General features: G+C 46.9%; 1 protein-coding gene and 1 pseudogene across 1 annotated transcript in view; both read right to left on the minus strand.

Moving 5' to 3' along the window:
• The window catches only part of LOC123455270 (zinc finger protein 420-like), an 80,720-nt gene extending 61,266 nt beyond the window's left edge, over window positions 1–19,454 (minus strand). Inside the window, 1 exon segment of the mRNA XM_045135519.1 lies at window positions 19,284–19,454. Coding sequence (XP_044991454.1) covers window positions 19,284–19,286 — 3 coding nt within the window. The 5' untranslated portion in view covers window positions 19,287–19,454.
• Window positions 19,455–20,040: 586 nt separating this feature from the next.
• The window catches only part of LOC123455289, a 163,864-nt pseudogene continuing 163,209 nt past the window's right edge, over window positions 20,041–20,695 (minus strand).

Below are 20,695 nucleotides of genomic sequence, written 5' to 3' on the forward strand. Positions count from 1 at the left end.
GTCCTGAACCTTGGGGCCTATAAGCACAATGTAATTTCCAATTCACCCCCCAAAATCTTAACAACTTCCTGTGTTACCTGAGAGATAAAGGCTGATTCACTGTCTGAGCTCAAAAGAGCAGGCATTCCATACCTGGGAAGGATATCCTGTAGAATCTTCTTAGTTACCACCTAAGCTGTTTCATGCTTGGTGGGGAAAGCCTCTGTCCATGCTGAAAAAGTATCTACAAAAACTAAAAGATATCTGTAACCATATTTACCAGGTTTTACCTCAGTAAAGTCCAATTCTGAATGTGCTCCATGCTTGGAACCTCACAAATGTGTTCCATCTCCTTTAAGATGATTGTCTACATTACTCATTTTACAACTTAAACATTTATTGGCAAATTTCTTCAATTTAAGATCTTAAATTGAGTATTTTAAGGTGGCTGTGTCTTATCAGTTCCTCAGTCCGCTTTGTGTCCAGATGTGTAGACCAGTGCAAATGTTGGAGAAGTTGTTGAGCCAGGTGTGTGGGATGGATCAGCTTATTGTCGCCACTTTTGATCCAACCCCCACTGCCCTCTTGTGTTAAAGGCAATTTCTTAATCAATTTAGTGTCTCTTTAGAATACCCTGGGGTGTCAGGTAAAGTTGGAGATCCTGGATCCAGGAGGAATGTCAATACCAGTCCAGTATTTAGGGCAGTCTCCTTAGCAGCTTCATCTGCTCTTTGGTTCCCTCTGGCTACAGGAGTATCCATTTTTTGGTGTCCAGGACAATGCATAATAGCCAGCTTAGAAAGCAACCATAAGGCAGCCAGCAAGTCCCAGAATTTGCTCCTTGTTTTTAATAGTTTTTCCTTTTGCTTGGAGGCCTCTCTCTTGATAAATAGCCCCATGCACATGGGCAGTCGCAAAAGCATAGCGACTGTCTGTGTATATATTCAGTCTTTTGCCTTTGCCTAGTCTCAAGGCCTTTGTCAAAGCAACTCTGCTCATTGCGCAGAAGTTCCTCAAGGCAATGTAGCCGCCCAGACAGTTTCTGTTTCAGTCACCACAGTAGTCCCCACATACCTTTGTCCATTTTCCATAAAGCTACTGACATCAGTATACCAAGTAACTTCAGTGTCTGATAGAGGCTGGTCAGTCAGGTCTTCTCTTACGTTGTAGACTCAGCTCAGAATCTCAGCACAATCATGGAGGGGTCCCTCCAAATCTGGGTCTAGCAACAAGGTAGTGGGGTTCAAGGCTGTGCTGGGAAAGAACTGTATCTGCGGTGGGTTTAAAAGCAAACTTTGATAGTGGGTTTTGTGGGCATTGCTCATCCATTGGCCAGGGGGAACTCCCTCTATGGTGTGGGGAGTGACTACCTGAAGTTCCTGCCTTAATGTTAATTTATTGGCATCTTTTATCAGCTGGGCTATTGCTGCTATTATCCTTAGACAAGGTGGCCATCCTGCTGCTACAGGATCCATTTTTTTTTTTTTTGATAAGTAGGCAATCAGCCAGTTCCAAGGTTCCAATGTCTGAGTCAAAACTCCTTTAGCAATTCCATTTCTTTCATCCACATAGAGGTGGAAGGCCTTGTTAATGTCAGGTAATGCCAATGCAGGGGCAGTCAATAAGGCTTGTTTTCTCTCTCTAAAAGCCTAGTCTTGAGTCTGGGATTATTGGAAGGGATCCCCCCCTTTATTCAATTCATATAGGGGCCTGGCTTTCTCAGCTAATCCAGGGATTCATAAGCAACAAAACCCAGCAGACCCTAAGAACTTGCGTATTGCTCTGCAAGTAGGAGTTGGTATACTCAGCAGTCTCTTTTCTGGCTGGGGACAGCCATCTCTGTCCATCTTTAAGGATGTATCCTAGGTAGGTTACTTCTCTTAAACAAATTTTGGCCTTTTTGGCAGAGGCACGGTACCCTAATTCTCCCAAGCTTGTTAATAAATCCTGCGCTGTATTAGCTGCTATCAGAATGTCATCAATATATTGTAACAAAGTCAAATGTGGGTACAGTTGATGATACTCACCCAGATCTTCATGGAGGGCTTCGTCAAACAGGGTGGGTGAGTTTTTAAATCCTTGGGGTAATCGTGTCCAAGTCAGCTGCCCATTAAATCCTTGTTCTGGGTCATGCCATTCGAAGGCAAACAGCGGCTGGTCTTGTACAGCCAGTGGGAGGCTAAAGAAGGCATCTTTTAAGTCCAAAACAATATGCCATACTCTGGAGGGGGGCAAGGAGCTCGAGTGTGTAGGGGGTTGATACCGTTGGGTGGATATCCATCACCTGTTTGTTTACCTAAGGTCCTGGATTGGCCTATAATCTCCAGTATGTGGTTTCTTTACTGGTAAGAGCTGAGTATTCCATGCAGAATGGCAGAAGGCAAGAACCCCGAGGTCTTGGGGTCGCCTAACATGGGGGAGTTATACAGGATTCTCTTCACATGGGAATTGTCTCACCCTGATGGGAGTCGCTCCAGGCTTCAATTCCACCCATATGGTGGATGATGGGAGGCCAGTCCCATCCCTCCTGTTTCTGTCCAGGCCTTAGGGAAATTTTGTAACCATTCAGCAATGTCTGTCATGGGACTTGGTCATTGATGGAGTCTATATTCATCTTCTAGTTGTATAGTTAATATTTGCACCAGTTGCCCGTCTTTATCACCTGGAGGTTGTGGCCTTGTGGGTAAAAGTGGGTCTATAAGTGGAGGAGGATGAGGAGGAGGGAAGATCAATTCTTCCTCCTGTGAATTCAGAAGTACAGGATAGAGAGGAGCAGAGGGGGAAGAGGAGTAGGAATCATCTGGTTTATCCTCCTTAATTGCCATAATAGTGGTGGTCTCCTGTGGACGAGGAAGAAAAGGTTTAACCCAATAGGAAGGGTCGTCCACCAGATATAGGGGATTTGGCCTGGGTGGCCAGGAGAGCCCTGAAAGATGTTTTCCTGGACTCGCCACATGATTGGCAAGTGGTAGGTGCCCTCTAGTGGCTACCCCACATTAAAGGTGGGCCATTCGCTCCTGCAAAGAGTAATAAATTTAGTTTTCTTTATCTCTACACTGAGATTATAGGCCCTAACTTTAGTGTCCTGAAAGTGGTCTGTCAGTAAAGGAAGAGGGGTAGTCTGCATCTGTCCCATCTGTCCAATCACACAAATAGTCATTTCAACAAAGAAAAAGATGAAAAGACAGCAAAAATGTTCGGCTGGCCAGTGATTACAAAAGCAAAACTGAGACAACAGCCTCTCGCCATTCCATGGTAGCAACCTGAGTTGCCTCTGCAAATCTATCAGGGGAATGAAATCCTTCCACCCTCCCCCCTACCCCCAGGCAGACCCCAGGACCCACCATCCAGGCAGAGTGGTCTCCAGGGATGCATCTGCCCACCACAGTTCTCTGATGAAAGGAAGGATGAAGGACAGGTTTTCAAGAAGAACAAAACACAGAAGCACACTTACCAGCCAACAATCTGAGCTCCACATGCTGGTGGTCTTTAGGAGTCTCTGAGGGGATCCAGAATGAGCCCCCAAATGTTATGCCCAGTTTTCAGCGCCCCCAGTGACCGCCAAGGAGAACTAGACACGTGTGCAAAGGCAAAGAGCTTTATTTCGGGCTTCAGCTCAGACTCGACTTCACCAATGCAGTGGATCCGTACAAGAGCGAAGAGTGGCATGTGGGTAGGGTTTTTATAGGGATTTGAACAAAGAAGAAGAGGGCTTCCAGCTTGGCAGTTACATGATTGGTTGAACAGTAACTGTTTTGTATTCTTTTGATTGGCCTTAAGATGTTGGTAGGCAAAGGCTAGGGGAATTCCGGGCAGATTAGGTAACCTTTATTGTGATTGGCTAATAAGCAGCAGTAACATTTGTATGCTTTTGATTGGCTGGGGCAGAGAGGCAGAAGGGACAATTCTTGGGCAAGTCTCAGGCATGTCCTGGACATGTCTAGGGGCTGACTCAGGCCCTTGGGCGGATATCTTTCCTGACCATATGTCGGGGCAGTTGCCCTGTGCTTAAGCGGGAACTTGAAACTTAGGCCTAGTCAGGGCAATGCCCTACTGAAGTCTGTCATGGCATCACTCTGGTTCTTGGGTCCTTCACTGTCACAGGGGGGGAGGTGTTCAACTAACTCCTAACATCGCTGGGGAGCTGTTGACAATCAACAGTTGCTGTGGGAGAGCTAGTTATGTCCTGTAGTGGTATAGCCATGGGTAGGATGTCCATGCTCTTATAAGCAACCTGTCACTCACCCTCAAGCAGCAACCCTAATTAAACTGAGTGAGTCACAAAAAATATATGATTTAAGGATGGGTACTTGGTGGGAAGAAGTAGTTCAGCAAGAGTTGGGGAAGGACAGAAGATAATTGGGGATAATATAATCAAAATTTACTGTATACATGCATGAATGTACCTTTCCCCAGTCCTTCCTCAGCACACCACTCAAGGCCCTTTCTCTCAGGACAAATTTCCTCCTCTTCCCATAAAGCCCTCTCTGTCTCTCTGTCTCTCACCATCTTGCACTTTCCTTGGCTCATGCTCCTTCCCTCCCCTGTTCTGTTGCTATTTGCAGGAAATAACACATATATCTCTGTCTATGGCTTCAGATTGCACCTGTCTTTTCTAGTTAAAATAAAGTATTAAAGTAAAAAAAAAAAAAAAGTTGGTTTCAGAGTCTCTATCTTGACTCCAATTTCTGACACAGCTCTGGCTCTGTTCTGATGACCTTAGGTGAAGCTCATATAGCGCTGACTCCATAAAACACTACACAATCTGGCCATCCAGGTTAGAGCTCTAGGACCACCAACATGTTTCAGCTATCAGGCAGTCATCCACTAGACTTCATGGTCTTCTATGCCATAGAAATGTGGGTTGGTTCAGACACAGTGGATACAAAAGCCAGTGTATCTAAACCCTGTAGAATATCAGGCATGGATAGGAACACTATAGCCACAGTGTGGTACTTAAAGGTGGTGTCATCAGATGAGTTCTACCAGCTGGACTTATGGGACTTTTGCTAACCTGTGTAATGAGGCGAGGGTTTCCTAAGTCAAAGCACGGAGAAGGAGAATTAGGGCTCTTGATTCTACCAGACACAGGCTCTGGGGCACTCTGTGTGTGCCTCTGTTTGTTCCAGTGGCTGTGTTTATCTACCTGTGGACTCTCTGTGCCTTTGTCCTGTGGCTATCTCTATCACTGTTTAAATCTAGGTGTTTGACATGCCCTCTTTGTCAGTGTTGTCCTACCTGACCCATCTTTCCCTTTCATCCCTGAATCTCAACGCCTCTTCTTCAAGCACTGAGGTTGCTACCGCCTGGACTGGGCTGAAGATTCCTACTTTTTGGCTGCAAGACTATTACTAGGCAATTTTACTCCTTTAGTCAGTGTGTGTGTGTGCATGTGCACTTTTGTGTGTCTGTACCTAGAGTTTCCTGCATGCTAGGAAAAGTATATGCCATTTAAACACATATTCAGTGCATTATTTAAATGTTTGTTTGGAGACATGTTTTCACTCTAAACCAGGCTGGCTCTAAATAAGGGATACTCTTATCTTGCCTGCCCAAGCAGGTGGTTTTACAGGCCTACACGTTCAAAGCCAGCAATGTGTCCTTGCAGAAAGAAGAGCCAGGGCATGCACTAACTACCCTTCAATCTCTTGGCTCCATTTCAGCCTCCTGATCAATACCCCAGTGGTAGATTTCGAGGTGGGCCTTCTGCAAATGTGATGAATGCGTATCTCCTTGCACCATTACTCCTCTACACCAGAATCTGAAAGCCCAAGGTAGTGCCCTAAGAATACCAGATATTCAAAGAAAAGGACTTGGAGACAGGGATTCAGAAACTGTGGGTCATGTTAGTTAAGACAGATAACAGGAGCAGACAAATGAGCACACTGCACTGCAGCTAAGACCCTAGATGCAGAGCCAGATTAGATAGACTTGTGTTCTGCTATGTCCCCTACTGCTCTGGGGAAGAGAACAGACCAGGAGAAATGAGGACATGAAGCAGATGCTTAGTGCAGGACAGGAAGGACAGAAGGACCCTTTTCATCTCTACCCTGTGGGTCCACAAGCCCTAATTTCAATATTTTCCTGGACTTAAGCTGGGTTAGAATGAAAGGACAGAGTTGAAGGCTTTAGTGACTTTAAGGGGCAGGAAATTGGATACTGTACCCCAAGCCTGCTACAGAAGACTCATAGTCTACCTGTTTTTTCTATGACTATCCCTGGATATCTACAAAATCTGTTCCTCCATCCCTTGACTCCTAACTCTATTTGTTTGTTTTGTTCTTCAATTTTTCAGAAGTCTCAATCTATATAGCCCAGGCTGCTCTGAAATTTATGACAATCTTCCTGCCCCAGCCTCTTAAGAATTGGGATTTACAGGCATGAACTATAAGCCCTGTCTTATGCCTATAAATACCACTTGTCTTGGACTCATTATTTCTGTGTGTCTTTAGCGGTATCTCTCTGTCACACTGAAAGTGGTTTTGAAGACTTGGCAAGGGACATCAGTAGCCCCTCATACCATGTGTACAGTTAAGTCAGGGCAAATCACTGCAGGGGTAGCCGTGTGTTCTGAGAGGAAGAATGCCAAAGACCCTGTCCATCTGAGCTCCACCCATCTATTTCCTTAGTTGGTAGAATTCATTTGTTCTTGCTGAAGCTCCTGCATGTTCTAAGTATAGGTCTGATTCCATTTCTTCCTGATGCAATTGAGTCTCTCCCGTCCAGATCATTCTTCTACATCATGCTGGCAACAAACCTAACATCAGAGACAGAACTGTAGTGTTAGATCCATGACTATAACCTGCCATGCCTCAGTTTTCCCATCCAAACCATTCCTTCCCAGCAAAGAGGCTGAGAATTAGAACTGATCTGGAGCCACTGAACACATACATAGGTCTATAGGTTGGAAAAGGGCTACTGGAGTCAAATCTGCTCCCACTTCATAGCATAGTGCTCATAGACTCTAGTTCTGATGACAGCATGAACTGAATTTTTATATAAGGTTTGATAAAGATTATGTGGCCCAATTCCTATATGGAAATAGTTCTATATTGAATTTTCCCATCTTGTCTCACTGGTGTGCTGAGGAAGGCCATAGATAGATAGATGACAAATGATGGACAGATAAGAGAGAGACATAGATATAGAAATAGACATAGCTATAGCTAAGGAAGGGTTAGACGAGCAATAAAGCTAGGAATGGTTCTGCATGTACATAATCTAAGCACCCTGCAGGCTGAAATATGAGGACTCCCATGAGTCAGAAACCACTCTGTACTACCAAGGGAATTCCATGCCAGCCTGAACTTCACAGTGAGACCCTGCCTCAAACACACAAAAAGCCTGCAGAAGTAACACAGACTTTAATCACAGCTACTAGGAGGCCAAGACAACATTACTACAAGTTCAATTCCAGCCTGGTATATAGACTGATAACTTATGCTTCCCCCTACTTCCCAAAGAAGCCTTACAAATGTCATGGTGGGATGAGTGAACCAGATGCTACTTCCTTCATTCCTAAAACTGGAGAGGCTACTGAGGAAGCTAGAGCATGCAACAGCTGCAGAGCATGTAAATTCTGTGTTCTCTGTGTTCTCAGGTACCACTGCTGAGACCTCCAAAGTCCTCAAACACTTCCTACTCTCAAGTTTACATCAGGGGAAAAATAAAGGTCATACTCCAAGGTTATATGCATACACAAGCATTAAGCACAGTTCATTATTATATTTTCATTTAAAAATATTACAATAATTTTGTTGTTTTCTAGGCAGGCTCTTACTGTAGCCTAGGCTGACCTGGAACACACTCTCTAGCCCAAGATGGCTTCAAACTCAGAGTGACTCTCCTACCTCAGCTTCCTGAGAGCTGCAAATAAAAAGCATAGGCAACAACACCTGGTTCAGTTCATTGCTACCTTAACATTCTTATTTGAAATCTCTTTGTATCAAAGGAATATTGTTCACATGCAAGCAGACTACACAATAAATTTTGCTGTTTTGGAATTCTCGTCTCTCACAAGGTGAGAAGAACCAAGATTGTATATTGAGGAGACCTTCCCTTCATATGTCCCCTTAATCTTTTCATCATTCTATTCTGCCTCATTGTTTCTAGGTCATGCCCCTACCTTCAGACCTCCATATGTTGTCCCTCAAACTGCCTTCTCTATCAAACCTGGCCTCCACACTCAGTTCCCCACCAAACTTCCCCTTTACTCAAAACCCTGTTTCTCCCAACTGCCTCCTGCTCCGGAAACAATTACCAGATGCAGTCCTCATTTTCTGGCAGACTGTGTCCTCTGTCAGATTCCCCCTCCACCTGGAGATCATTTCCAGTAGCAAACACTCACTTTCTCTGTCAAATTGTTACTGTCATAACCCTCATGGCACCTACAAGTCTCCTTTTACCCTCCTACTTCACAACTGCTTTGTCCTACTTAGTCCTCATATTTCTGCACACTGTGGGCCTCCCTCAAGCCCTCACTTCCCACAGAACTTTGCCTCATGCCTCAGACCTTCAAGTCCTCAATTAGGACATCACCTCTTCCCTCACACCTCTCAGGACTCTTTCTCCAATAAATACTCCTCCCTCACATAGGTAAGTCCCCTCTTCAAGTGAAAGATTGAGAAAAATCAGCACTTACTGTACTACATTATGAAGGCCTCTCAAAACCTAACAAAGGGCTGGAAAGATAGCTTAGTGGTTAAGGTATTTGCCTAAGACCAAGGACCCAGGTTTGATACCACAGGACCAACATTAGCCAGATGCACAAGGTGGTACAAGTGTCTGGAATTTGTTTGCTGCAGCAGCTAGAAGCCCTGGTAAACACATTCTCTCTCTCTGCCTGTTTCTTTCTCCAATAAATAATAAAATATATTTTTTCATTCATATTTAAGAAAAAAACCCTAATACAGACACAGGATTCTCCAGTGCTGTGAGGGTAAAGCCACTCACTGCCCCACCTTATCCAGGGAGGCAGTCAGTGGGAGACTCACCACCTAAGCCCCACCCTTTAAATTCTGCTTCACTTTCTGTACAGTAAGCAGAGCTCTGTAACATACTTACCTAGTAGGTTTGAGATCTCTCAAGGAAGGACTGTTGAGATCTAAAACAACCCCTAGATTATCCAAGGGAATTGTTTACCCTTGCCTACCACTCTGGCTGGGAAAGGGTTATATGGCCCTATTCCCCAGCACAACAAACTGAGCCTCACAGTCCATAGTTCTTACTGCATTCAAGTCTTAGAACTCTGACCAGAATAGTCCATCAAGCTGTATTTACTCTGACCAGAATAGTCCATCAAGCTGTATTTACAGCACTGCAAGGCATGCCTTAGGCCAAGGTTTCAAATCCTTCCACATTCCTCTTGAAAATCAGCTACAAAAAGCCAAAGCCACACAGTCAGGTATGTAGCAGCAAACCCACTCCTGGTACCAACTTTATTGTTGCAGTCCAGTTTACCTTGCTGGTAGAAATCACCCAACCAAGAGCAGCTTGTGGGAAAAAAGGTTTATTTTGGCTTACAGACTTGAGGGGAAGCTCCATAATAGCAGAGGAAAACGATGGCAAGAGTAGAGGTGGACATCACTTCCCAGCCAGCATCAGGTGGCAAACAGCAACAGGAAAGTGTGCCAAACACTCTCAAGGGGAAATCTGGCTATAATACCAATAAGCCTGACCCAACAACACACTGCCTCCAGGAGGCTTTAATTTCCAATTGCCATCAGCTGAGGAACCTAGCATTCAGAACACCTAAGTTTATGGGGGACATCTGAATCAAACCACTGCGGCCTGATTGGGTCTACCTAAGAAAATAAGAGTCCAAAGACAGAGCACAGAACACAAACAGATAGAAGTTGTGGTTAGTTGGCAGACTGAACAGAACATATTGTCCTGGGGAAAGATATGAGATTGTATAGATACATATTTGAAACATCCTGGAATCCACATAGAAGGGCTCAGGAGTTGGGTGTCATGGGATCCTATGATGCAGAACCCAGGACCCAAATGGAAAGACAACAGGGAGCCAGGAGACACTCTCCTATGGTTGACATATAGAAGTCACAGTTTACCTCCACTGGATAAGGAATTGAGAACTCAAATGCATCATTTTTGGCTTCCTTGGCATACGGTACCCTGCTTTAGTCTCTCCACAAAAGCTTGTTACAGGAAATAGCACAAATTTTCATTTATAAACCCGGAAAAGGAGTAAGGTCATACTCAAAAGATTATTTTCACTTAGAACTTAAGTAATCATGTTTCATCACTAATATTATTTGTAATATTGTATAAAAGAAATATTCTTTGTATGCTGGTAAACGTCACAGCAAAAGTTGCTAATTCTGCTGGAATGCTTCATTCTTACAGACAGCAGGCGGATGCCAGACTGAAGGGTTTATTTTCCTTTCCATGTCCCCTGAATTTTCCTTTCACTCCTTTCTTCTTTCTCTTGACCATGCCAGTACACACGAGATATCATAACTTCTTTCATCCATCAGATCTGGTTTCTCTGCTTAGATCCCCTCCAAAGCTCTTCTTTCAGACCATGTTCACTCCAATTTCCTGCTTCAAAATCCATTTTTTTGACTTATTCCTGACTGCTACACACTGTGTCCCTTCCCTCTGACTCTTACCTCCTCTCCTGCAGCACCTCACTTGGTCCCTCACATTAATCTCATCCTGCTGGATGTCACTTCAATCAGTGCCTTACCTCCTCCAGAGTTCCCGGCCTCCAACCCTCAGTCAATGACCACGTTCACAAGGTGTTCACTTCTCCCTCACACCACATCTTCTCCTTATACCTGCCATGCCTGTCTTCCTAACACAGGTTCTCCTCCCACAGACCATTTAGTCTTTCATCCATCCTCACATACTAGGGACTTTCGACAACCGATATCCTATTGAAGCCTTGAGGCACCTCTGAGCCCAGTGAATAAGGTTTTCTGGAGTACTGCCATAGGCAAGCCACTGTTTCCTACCCCATGGTGGCAGCCAGTGCACGATTAAGCCCTGCACTCCTGAAGTCAGCATCACTTCCCAGATTGAGTTGAGCACCACACTTCCCACCTCTCCTTGGTTTGATGGTCACAGAAGGGACAGTGGTGGGCTCAAAAGCAGCACAGGCCTCAACAAGCCAATTAGTTATTCTTGCCTTTCTGTGCCCACCACACAGCTTAGTAGGGAGTGCATCATTCCATTTTCCAGAATAACAATGTGAGTCTCAAGAGAGGACCTGAGATCACACATAGAGAAGTTGAATGGGAATGGAGACAAGGGCTTTGTCCAATCAACCATAGTTACTACCACTGAACTTTTACCCACTTGGTTTCTGTTTATATCAGATTGAGTATGACTAAAATAAGCTGGGTTACCTTGAATACACTATGTAGCCCAGACTGGTTGGGAACTTGTAACACTTCCTCATCCTCCTCAGAAGCTAGGATGGTAGGCATGTACCACCATGACTGGTCTCCAAGTGAGACCCTAACCCTAACCTAACTCTAGGCCACATCCCCTACTTCAAATTAACAGAGGGAGGGCATCAGAGAGAATGAGGCTTGAAGGAATGAGGTCTCTGGGCATAGCTGCTCCAGGAATTAACTAACCATCCAAAAGTGTGAGCCCCAGCCAAAGTATCTTCCCAGCCCACGATTCAAATCCCACTTTCAATGCCAGACTGAAGACATAGATAGTGATAAAGATGGAGAGATAAAAGAGGACATGTGTGTGCAAGATAGAGGTCAATGTACAAGAATCCACAGGCTCAGCAAGCAGAGCATTAAAGCAGCATTACAGTTGGACAGTCAGATATAGTTAACACTGAACCCACTCGGGAATTTCACCCTCACAATTCTGTTTCTTTAGAAACAATCTTGGCACCACTGTCAGTATTAGTCAGACTTCTGTAGAAGAGAATGGATACAATGAATTCTATTATAAGAGGGTTTGTAAGATTGGCTTACAGGCTATGAGCTAGTCCATCCAACAATGACTAACTGCAGGCTGGAGAATCTGGGAAGCCTGTGGCTGCTTTCAGTGCATGAGGCTAGATGCCCCAGCAGTCCCAATCTGGCACTGGAACACTAGAGGATTCCTGGGGAACTGCTGGACTTCAATCCATATTGGAAGGCTGAAAAAGCTGGGTCCAAATGTCCATGTGGATAGCAGCAATAGGGTAGGTGCCAGCACTAGTGAGTAGCAAAGGCAGCCAGGCCAAAGGCCATTTTCCTGCAGATTCTTTTCATATGACCTGTCAGTTGAAGGGCTGCTGACTCTGACGGCCACCCGATAAGTTTATTTCTTAATTTCTGACCAGATCAAGTTGACAAAGGTATTACATTGTCAAACGTTTATGTAACATACTTCATCATCACTCCCTTCTCCCACTGAGCTGTCCCTGTCTGACTGGATCCCTGTCTTCCCCTGAATACTGTCAACTAGCATTCCTGTCCCACCTATGCCATGAATTTTGAGTTCGATTTTTTAATATTTCCTTTTCATTTTAAAAGTAGATGAGATTGCTCCTGTCTCAGGTTCTTCATTAACTAGAAAAGGGACCTATACTACCTAGATTTGAGGGAAGATTTGAAACAAGATATACTCCCCTTCACCATTTTATCTTAAGAGGAACTGAAAAGGACATACACAGACACTTGGAAGAAGATGAGAAGGGATGAAGTTCTGCACACAGTTACTGCTGGAATCCTGCATCCTGAAGTGATCATCCAAGCTGGACAGAGTCCATTCTGAGACTATGACACCACACAGTCTCATGCACAAATGGCTTTGAGAGGAAAATGCTTAATAAAGGTCACATAGCCAGGAAGGGGGAATCCTGAATACAGCCTATGACCTAGTGGCCCTGGGAACTGAAGGAAAGGTTTTATAAGGAATCAGTAGTGAGCTGGGAGTGGTGGCACATGCCCTTAATCCCAGTACTTGCGAGGCTGAGGTAGGAGGATTGCTGTGAGTCTGAGGACACCCTAAGACTACATAGTGAATTCCAGGTCAGCATGGACTAGAGTGAGACCCTACCTCAAAAAACAACAACAGAAAAAAAGGTAGTGAGAGATACAGAGATAGGCCAATGACAGAATATTGTGGAGCCCCACATTCACATGGCTGAATTAGGACAATGAATAAGTAACAGAGATTCAGAGACAAAGACATTATAGGTTCAGAGGTAACAGCCTAAAACACTATTACAAAAGCACACACACACAAAGTTGTACATGTGGGCTGTAACCTTGACCCTTGGCTATGCCTCCCTGTGGGGCTGCAACAGGATTTAGGAAACACAGAAGAAAGAATGGGTGCCCTGTGGAAGAGGGTGGTCATGATCAGGCAGGATGGGCAAAATTTCTTCCACTCAGAACCCTTTCCTGAAGTGTCCTCCCTCATACCCTTCAGAACTTTTCCTAAAGTCTCCTCCCCCAGACCCTCACTGCCTCTCCCAGACTTCTTGCTTCACACCTATAATGCTTGTCTTCCTCACAGACCCTCTGTCCACAGACTGTTTTAATCCTTCCTCTATCCTCAGAGATTGGAGAAGAGCAGGAACTCATGCTTCTCCCACTGCTTTTGAAACCCTGTGTACTTAGTGAAGACACAGCCATGGACCTATGTGTTCCATGGTAGCAGGCAAGTGGGCAAGCCCACTAAATCCCAGTTTCTTTACTGCACAGTGAGCAAGGCTGCATAATCTACTGTTCTCCACAATTTTTTTTTTTTTACTCTTGCCATGCTGCAGCCACATCACACTGGCCAACAACAGGTGGTTGCCACTGATGAATTTAAGGTCAAGTCATGCCAGGCATTACTACCACTGAAATTTATACAATTGGTTTTTGCTTATTGGAGAAAGTTTTACTAGGTATCCAGTTTCACCTTGAAATATCTCTGTAGACCAGAATGGTCTGAAGCATGTGGTTCTACCTTCTGCCTTAGGCTCCTGAGTGGCTGGGATTACAAATCCTCATACAGATGACTGGAAGTGAAAGTGAACTCAGGTCTTGACTCCCTTATGTGTTTCACCTTAACAGGAAATGGATGGGGAACATCCAGAGAGCAGGAAGGAGGCAGGAAGGAAGGGGTGAAACCTCTGGGCATGGCTGCTCCTGGTATCCTGCATCCAGTGTTAACCATCCACCTGGGTGGGGTCTCAACCAGAAAAAAAACAGAGAAAATACCTCCCCAAACCAGAGCTCCACACTGATGTTCGTTGTCTTACAGATAGGCCACAGAAGACAGAGAGACAGAGACAGATATAAGGAACAAACAGGGACAGGCAACTGGAAGTTGGTGGCTCATGTCTTTACATCTGAATACTTGGAAGGCAGAAGTCAGGGTATTACTGCAAGCTTCAGGCATGCCTAGGCTACAGAGTGAGTTTCACCTCCATTTTGACTATAGAATCAGACTGTCTGCAAAAGGAAAACAGGGAAAAGATGGAAGGATATAAAATAGACACAGAGAGAGCCTAAGTAGCACAGGAGGTCTTATTGCCTGTGGGCAGGATTGGGGTCCATGTCTCATTCCTTCACCCGAGTATCCAAAGTCTTCCCCTCTGACGTCTGTCACTCAGTGAAAATAATTCAATCCCATCAGCAGCCCTGTCGACAGGAAAAAACCAGGAACACCCCATGATTCAGATCTGTGCATCAGGGAGAAGATGGAAGCAGACTGCTTCTGCCCTGCCTCATTTGTTCCTGTGCTTCTGAGTCATGACCCAGGCCTGCTAGACCTGTTCTCCACCAGCCAGACCCTCCCAGTGTGGGACAGGGAGGGAGAGAGCAGAGGAGTCGATCTCACACCAAACCCCAGTTCCTAGCCATTCTCTCTAATGGTGGTCTCCTGAACTATCTTACCGAGTCTCTGTCTCTCAGGATCTCCTCGAATGTCTCTAGAGTTCTGACTTCACAGTACCCACTTTGTGCTCTGAAGACTCTAATGGGAGAGAACTATTCAGCAACCCACCACTGCCTGGACAGATCAAAATGGGTTCCAAGATAATACACATAAAGAGGCTTGGCTGAAAGGGGATGTGTCTAAATAATGTCACCTGATAAGAAAGTACATGGTATCTGGATTCCAGTTCACACATGAGTGACCCAGTGCCTCAAGGATGTGCATCCCAGGGAAGCAGTGATAGTGAGCAACCCAATACACTAGGAAAGCACGAACCAATGATTACAGAGACCAAGGGGAATGCAACTCACATGCCTGGAGTTCCAGAGTCAGAGAGATAATCGCAGAGATCCAGAGAGAGAAATCAGAGACCAAGTGATATTCAGCTTAGTAGATGAAGAAATAAGTAGATAAACAGAACCAGAGGCTCAGGAAGAACTCTGGAGGTGAGGTGGCACTGCAAACTTTGGTACAGAATCTTTGGAGACAGAGCAGCATGGGTCAGAAAACCCAAAATGTATAATGGTGACCCACCCAGAGAGGACCAGACCACTGGGGTCATCATCCATCTGACTGTCCAAAGTCCCTTTAATTCAGCCAAGAGTAGGGCACCTGGCAAAACCACCCCTTCTGGCTGCTCCAGGCCCCAATGTCCTGCAGGATCCATGGACGTGGTCCCGTGGCCCGGCTCACCTTGCCTGACACCACAGCCCACAGCCTCCTGATGACCAGTAGTAGGTGGGCATCATCTAAGTTCACCAGGGCCAAGAGATAAAAGCTTAGGTCACAATAGATGGGGTTCTTAGCAGCTGGGGAATAGAATAGAATCTGATGGCTAAGAAACAACTATAAGATCATGCAGGTGTTCAATTACACAGGCACAATGTTGTAAGAGCTTGGAAATCAGAGGGATCCAGGAAGTGAAGGGGTCTGGGAGTCCTGGGAGACAGAACCCAGTAGTGTAGTAAAACAGACAGTGGGGAGGCAGTGGGTAGTGTTACATAGATATATAGATATGTTTTTTGTTTTTTGTTTTTTTTTTTAACTGTTTCTCCTCTCTAGATTTGGAAGCCAGGCACAAACTTACCATGTCTAGATCCTGGGTATAGTATCCTCTCTTGATCCCACTGCCAAAGTTTCACAGAGTATTCTAGGAAATTTCAAATTTCTATATGGAAAATTAATAAGGTCTCACCTCAAGGTCATAAGCTTTGGCTTTAATCATAAATCAATATTACTATAGCATTATTATTTTAAGCATATAGAAGGAATATTCTATGTATGTGGGTCACCACAGAAAGTGTTGCTATCTGTGCTCCAATTTTTCACTTTCACACACAACAGACTTAAAGCAGATTCCAGAGTAAAGGGCTCCTTTCCTTTCCCATGTCCTCTTAATTTTCCCCATTTTTGTTCTCCTCATCCCTTTCTTAGGCCATGACTTTACCCTTCAGATCTCCTAAAACATACCTGTTCCTGAGAACTGGCCTCTAACCCCAAAATGCCTCCAAATCTCCTTTCCCCTCAGAACCCTTTCCTGCAGTCTCCTCCCTCAGACCCTCCCCAGACCATAACTTCCTCCTTCACACCTATAAGGCCTGTCTTCCTCACACAGACCCTCCTTCCACAGACCCTTTAGTCCCTCATCCATCCTCAGAGGTTGAGGAACAGCAAGGACTCACATTTCTCCCACTGCTTTTGAAAGCCTATGTATGGGCTGGAGAGAGAGCTTAGGAGTTAAGGCGCTTGTCTTAAAAATCTAAGGACCCAGGTTCGATTCTGCAGTACCCATATAAGCCAAATTAACAAGGAGACCGTGAGTGTCTGGAGTTCATTTGCTAGAGGGTGTGGTGCGCCCATTCCCTCTCCCTAACTGCCTCTCTCTGTCTCAAATAAAAAATAAAATATTTTTTAAAACCCTGTGTACTTAGTGAAGACAGAGCCATGGGCCAAAGTGTCATGGTAGCAGGCAAGTGGACAAACCCACTAAATCAGCAAACCCTGGCATCAGCTTTTTTTTTTTGCTGCACAGTAAGTTAAGCTTCATATCCCACTGTTCTCCTAGGTCTTCTGGTCACAGAAGGAGAGCTGGTGGACTGTAATGCAGTTCTGGCCTGCACAAAACAATTGTTTTTGACTCTTGTCATGCTGAATCCACACCATACTGGCCCACAGGGTGCAACTACTCCCTTATAGAGAGAAAAAAAACCTGCAAAAATGCAGGACCTACCTTCTCTGTGGTGCCACTGAGAGGTGACTGGGAATGAATTTAAGGCACAAGTCACACCAGGCACGTGTTCCATCACTGAAACTTATACAATTGGTTTTTGCTTATTTGAAAAAGAGTTTCACTGGGTATCCAATTTCACCTTGAAATATCTCTGGAGACCAGAATGGTCTGGAACATGTGGTTCTACCTTCTGCCTTAGGCTCCTGAGTGGCTGGGATTACAAATCCTCACACAGATGACTGGAAGTGAGATTGAACTCAGGTCTTGGCTCCTTTCCTTATTTCACCTTAACAGGAAATGGATGGGGAACACCCAGAGAGAAGGAAAAGGCAGGAAGGGGCAAGACCTCTGGGCATGGCTGCTCCTGGTATCCTGCATACAGTGTTATCCATCCACCTGGCAGGGTCTCAACCAGAGAATATACCTCCCCAAACCAGAGCTCCACAATGATGTTCACTGTTGTTACAGATAAGCCACAGAGGACAGAGACAGATATTCAGAACAAAAAGGGACAGGTAGCTGGAAGTTGGTGGCTCATGTTTTTACATCTTAGTACTTGGGAGGCAGAAGTCAGAGTATTGCTGCAAGCTTCAGGCAAGCTTGGGCTACATAGTGAGCTCCAGATCCATCTTGACTATAGAATGAGACACTGTCTGGAACAAGAAAAGGAAAAAGAAAACAGGGAAAGGATGGAGGGGGAAATAGACAGAGAGAGCCTAAGTAGCAATGGAAGTCATATTGCTCCTGGGCAGGATTGGGGTCCATAGTTCATTCCTCTGCCCCTGAGCATCCAAAGTCTTCCCCTCTGGGCTGTCACTCAGTGCAAATAACTCAAACCCAACAACAGCCCTGTACACAAGGAAAACCAAGAAAGTACCAAGTTATATGCCTGTTTATCAGGAAGAAGATGGAAGCAGTCTACTTCTGCCCTGCCTTTCCTGCTCCTGTGCTTGTGAATCATGTCTCAAGCCAGCTGGACCTGCTCTCCACAAGCCAGGTCCTTCCCGTGTGGGACAGGAAAGGAAAGAGCAGAGGAGTCGATCTCACTCCAAACCCCAGTGCCTGCCCTTGAGCGTTAACTGCAGCTTCCTGAGCTGTCTTACTGAGTCTCTGTGTCTCTCAGGATCTCCCTCCCTTCCTCCACTGCTCTGACTTCACAGCACACACTTTGTGCTCTAAAGACTCTAGTGGGGGAGACCTATTCAGCACCCCACCCCTGCCTGAACAGACAACATGAGTCCCAAGGTAATATGCACATACAGGGACTTGTTTAAGAGGAGATGTGCCCAAATGTCACCAATAAGAAAGTACACAGTATCTGGATTCCAATCCATGTGTGAGTGACCCTAGTGTCTCAAGGATGAATCCTGGGTAAGGGGAGGTGGTGAGGGACACAGACACACTAGGGAACCATGAACCAATGATAACAGAGACCAAAGAAATGCTGATCACGTGCCTGGAGTTCCACAGTTAGAGATAATCAAAGAGATCCACAGAAAGAGAAATCAGAGATTAAGTGATAGACAACTAGAGACAAAATCAGAGACTCAGGAAGAACTCTGGAAGTGAGGTGGCACTGCAAGCTTTGGTGCCGAATCCCTGGGGACCGGGCAGCCCGGGTCAGAGAACTCAGGGTGTATAATGGTGACCCATCCATAGAGGACCAGATTAAGCCATTATCCATCTAGCTGACAAAAGTCCCTTTAATTCGTCCAGGAGTAGGGCACCTGGCAAACCCACCCTTTCTGGCTGCTCCAGGCTCCAATGTCCTCCAGGATCCGTGGACGTGGTCCTGTGGCCCGGCTCACCTTGCCAGACACCACAGCCCTGGCGCCGGGCAGCCCCTTGGCAAGCGTCCCACGAGCCTTCTCCGGAGCTCGCCAGCCCCGGGGCTCCTGCACGGCGGCGGCTACACGCAGCGGGCCGCAGGCCTGGGCAAGTCCGAGGTGCGGACGCGGCGCGGACAGCTTCCATCCCTGGCTCGGAGGCCGCGCACACTCCACGCCCCGAGCGCTGCCGCCGGCCGGGGTCTCCGCGGCGGGGGGACGCGTGCAGGGCGGCCCGATCGCCAGCTCGGGCCCGGGGACCGGGCGGCGGAAGACGCGGAGCCCAGGCCGCCGTGTACACCGGCCGCCGCCAGGCCCGCCCCGGACCCGGATGTCACACTCACCATGTCCGGCGTCCCCAACGCCAGCGGCTCCGTCCGCTCTCCCGCCGCACGGTGGCTCGGGCCGCACAGTGGGAACCGAAGCCCCCAAACTCCAGGAAGGAAACGGTCCCGGCGTCCCCGAGCTGCAGGACGGGCCGCGCGCTCCGACACAAAGGCGCGCACTGCGGAAGCCGCCCCACCCGCCGCGATCCGGGTGGACCGCGCGCCCATTGGACGAGCCCCGAGCCCCGCCCCCGGCCCTGACTGACAGCCGGTGGACAGCGCGCCCATTGGACGAGCCCCGAGCCCCGCCCCCGGCCCTGACTGACAGCCGGTGGACAGCGCGCCCATTGGACGAGCCCCGAGCCCCGCCCCCGGCCCTGACTGACAGCGGGTGGACCGCGCGCCCATTGGACGAGCCCCGAGCCCCGCCCCCGGCCCTGACTGACAGCCGGTGGCCGAAACGACGGGCTGATGGAGCATCTCAGACTCAGCCACCAGGGCTGTTTTACTGCTATAATTTCAGCATTTGGAGGGCTGAGGCAGGTTGATCAGCAGTTCAAAGCCAACCAGTACTATAGGAGACTCTGCTTAAAAAATGCCTACAATAAATGATATAAAAATAAACATTGTTGTCGGCCCCTGGCGGGATTGCAGCGCCGGGGTTTCGGCTGGACGGGGTCTCCCCCGGTCTTCCCAGCGGATCCTGGGAAACCTCAGGGCGGAACCTGCAGGGACAATGGCCCAGGATGGCTCTCGTGGGAGAGCTCGGGCCTCGTCAATCCAGCCTCGGCAGGGCCCGAGCGATCCGCCGGTCCAGACGGCCGGGGTGCCCTTTCACGCCTCGGGGCACGGGAGCCAAGGCGGACCTTGAAGCACGGAGCCCTGGCGGAGAAGCTGGCCCTGGCGGTCTGACCCGCGCAACTGAGAAACCAACAGGTCCAGGCAACTAGGGAACTATCAACAGATTCAGGCAGCTGTCTATAACTCTTTCACACTCCAGTCCTAGACAGCCCAGTCTGTGTCATCAGACCCTGGGGATCCAGGAGCCATAAAGGCAGAGGCTACAACCCCGGGGGACCCCTTGGCTGCTGGAAAAAGCCTCTCGCATGCTTGTGATGTCTTTACACAGAAAAGCACCACCAGATGGCAGGAAACAATGGGCAAATGGAGCCACAGACACTTCCTTAGCCACAAGGGCTGCTTCACTTCTGTACCATCCTGTTTACACTTGTAAGCATACTGGTAGTGTCTTTATACGTGTGAACATGCTGGTGTGTCTTTACACGTGTGCACAAGCTGGTGATGTCTTGACACATGTGAGCATGCTGGTGGTGTCTTTATACATATAAGCATGCTGGTGATGTCTATACATGTGAGCACGCCAGCGGTATCTTACAGATATATTTTAAGATGATGTTAAATTATTAATA

Source organism: Jaculus jaculus, chromosome 16 (assembly GCF_020740685.1).
Source record: "Jaculus jaculus isolate mJacJac1 chromosome 16, mJacJac1.mat.Y.cur, whole genome shotgun sequence".
Classification (NCBI taxonomy): Eukaryota; Metazoa; Chordata; class Mammalia; order Rodentia; family Dipodidae; genus Jaculus; species Jaculus jaculus.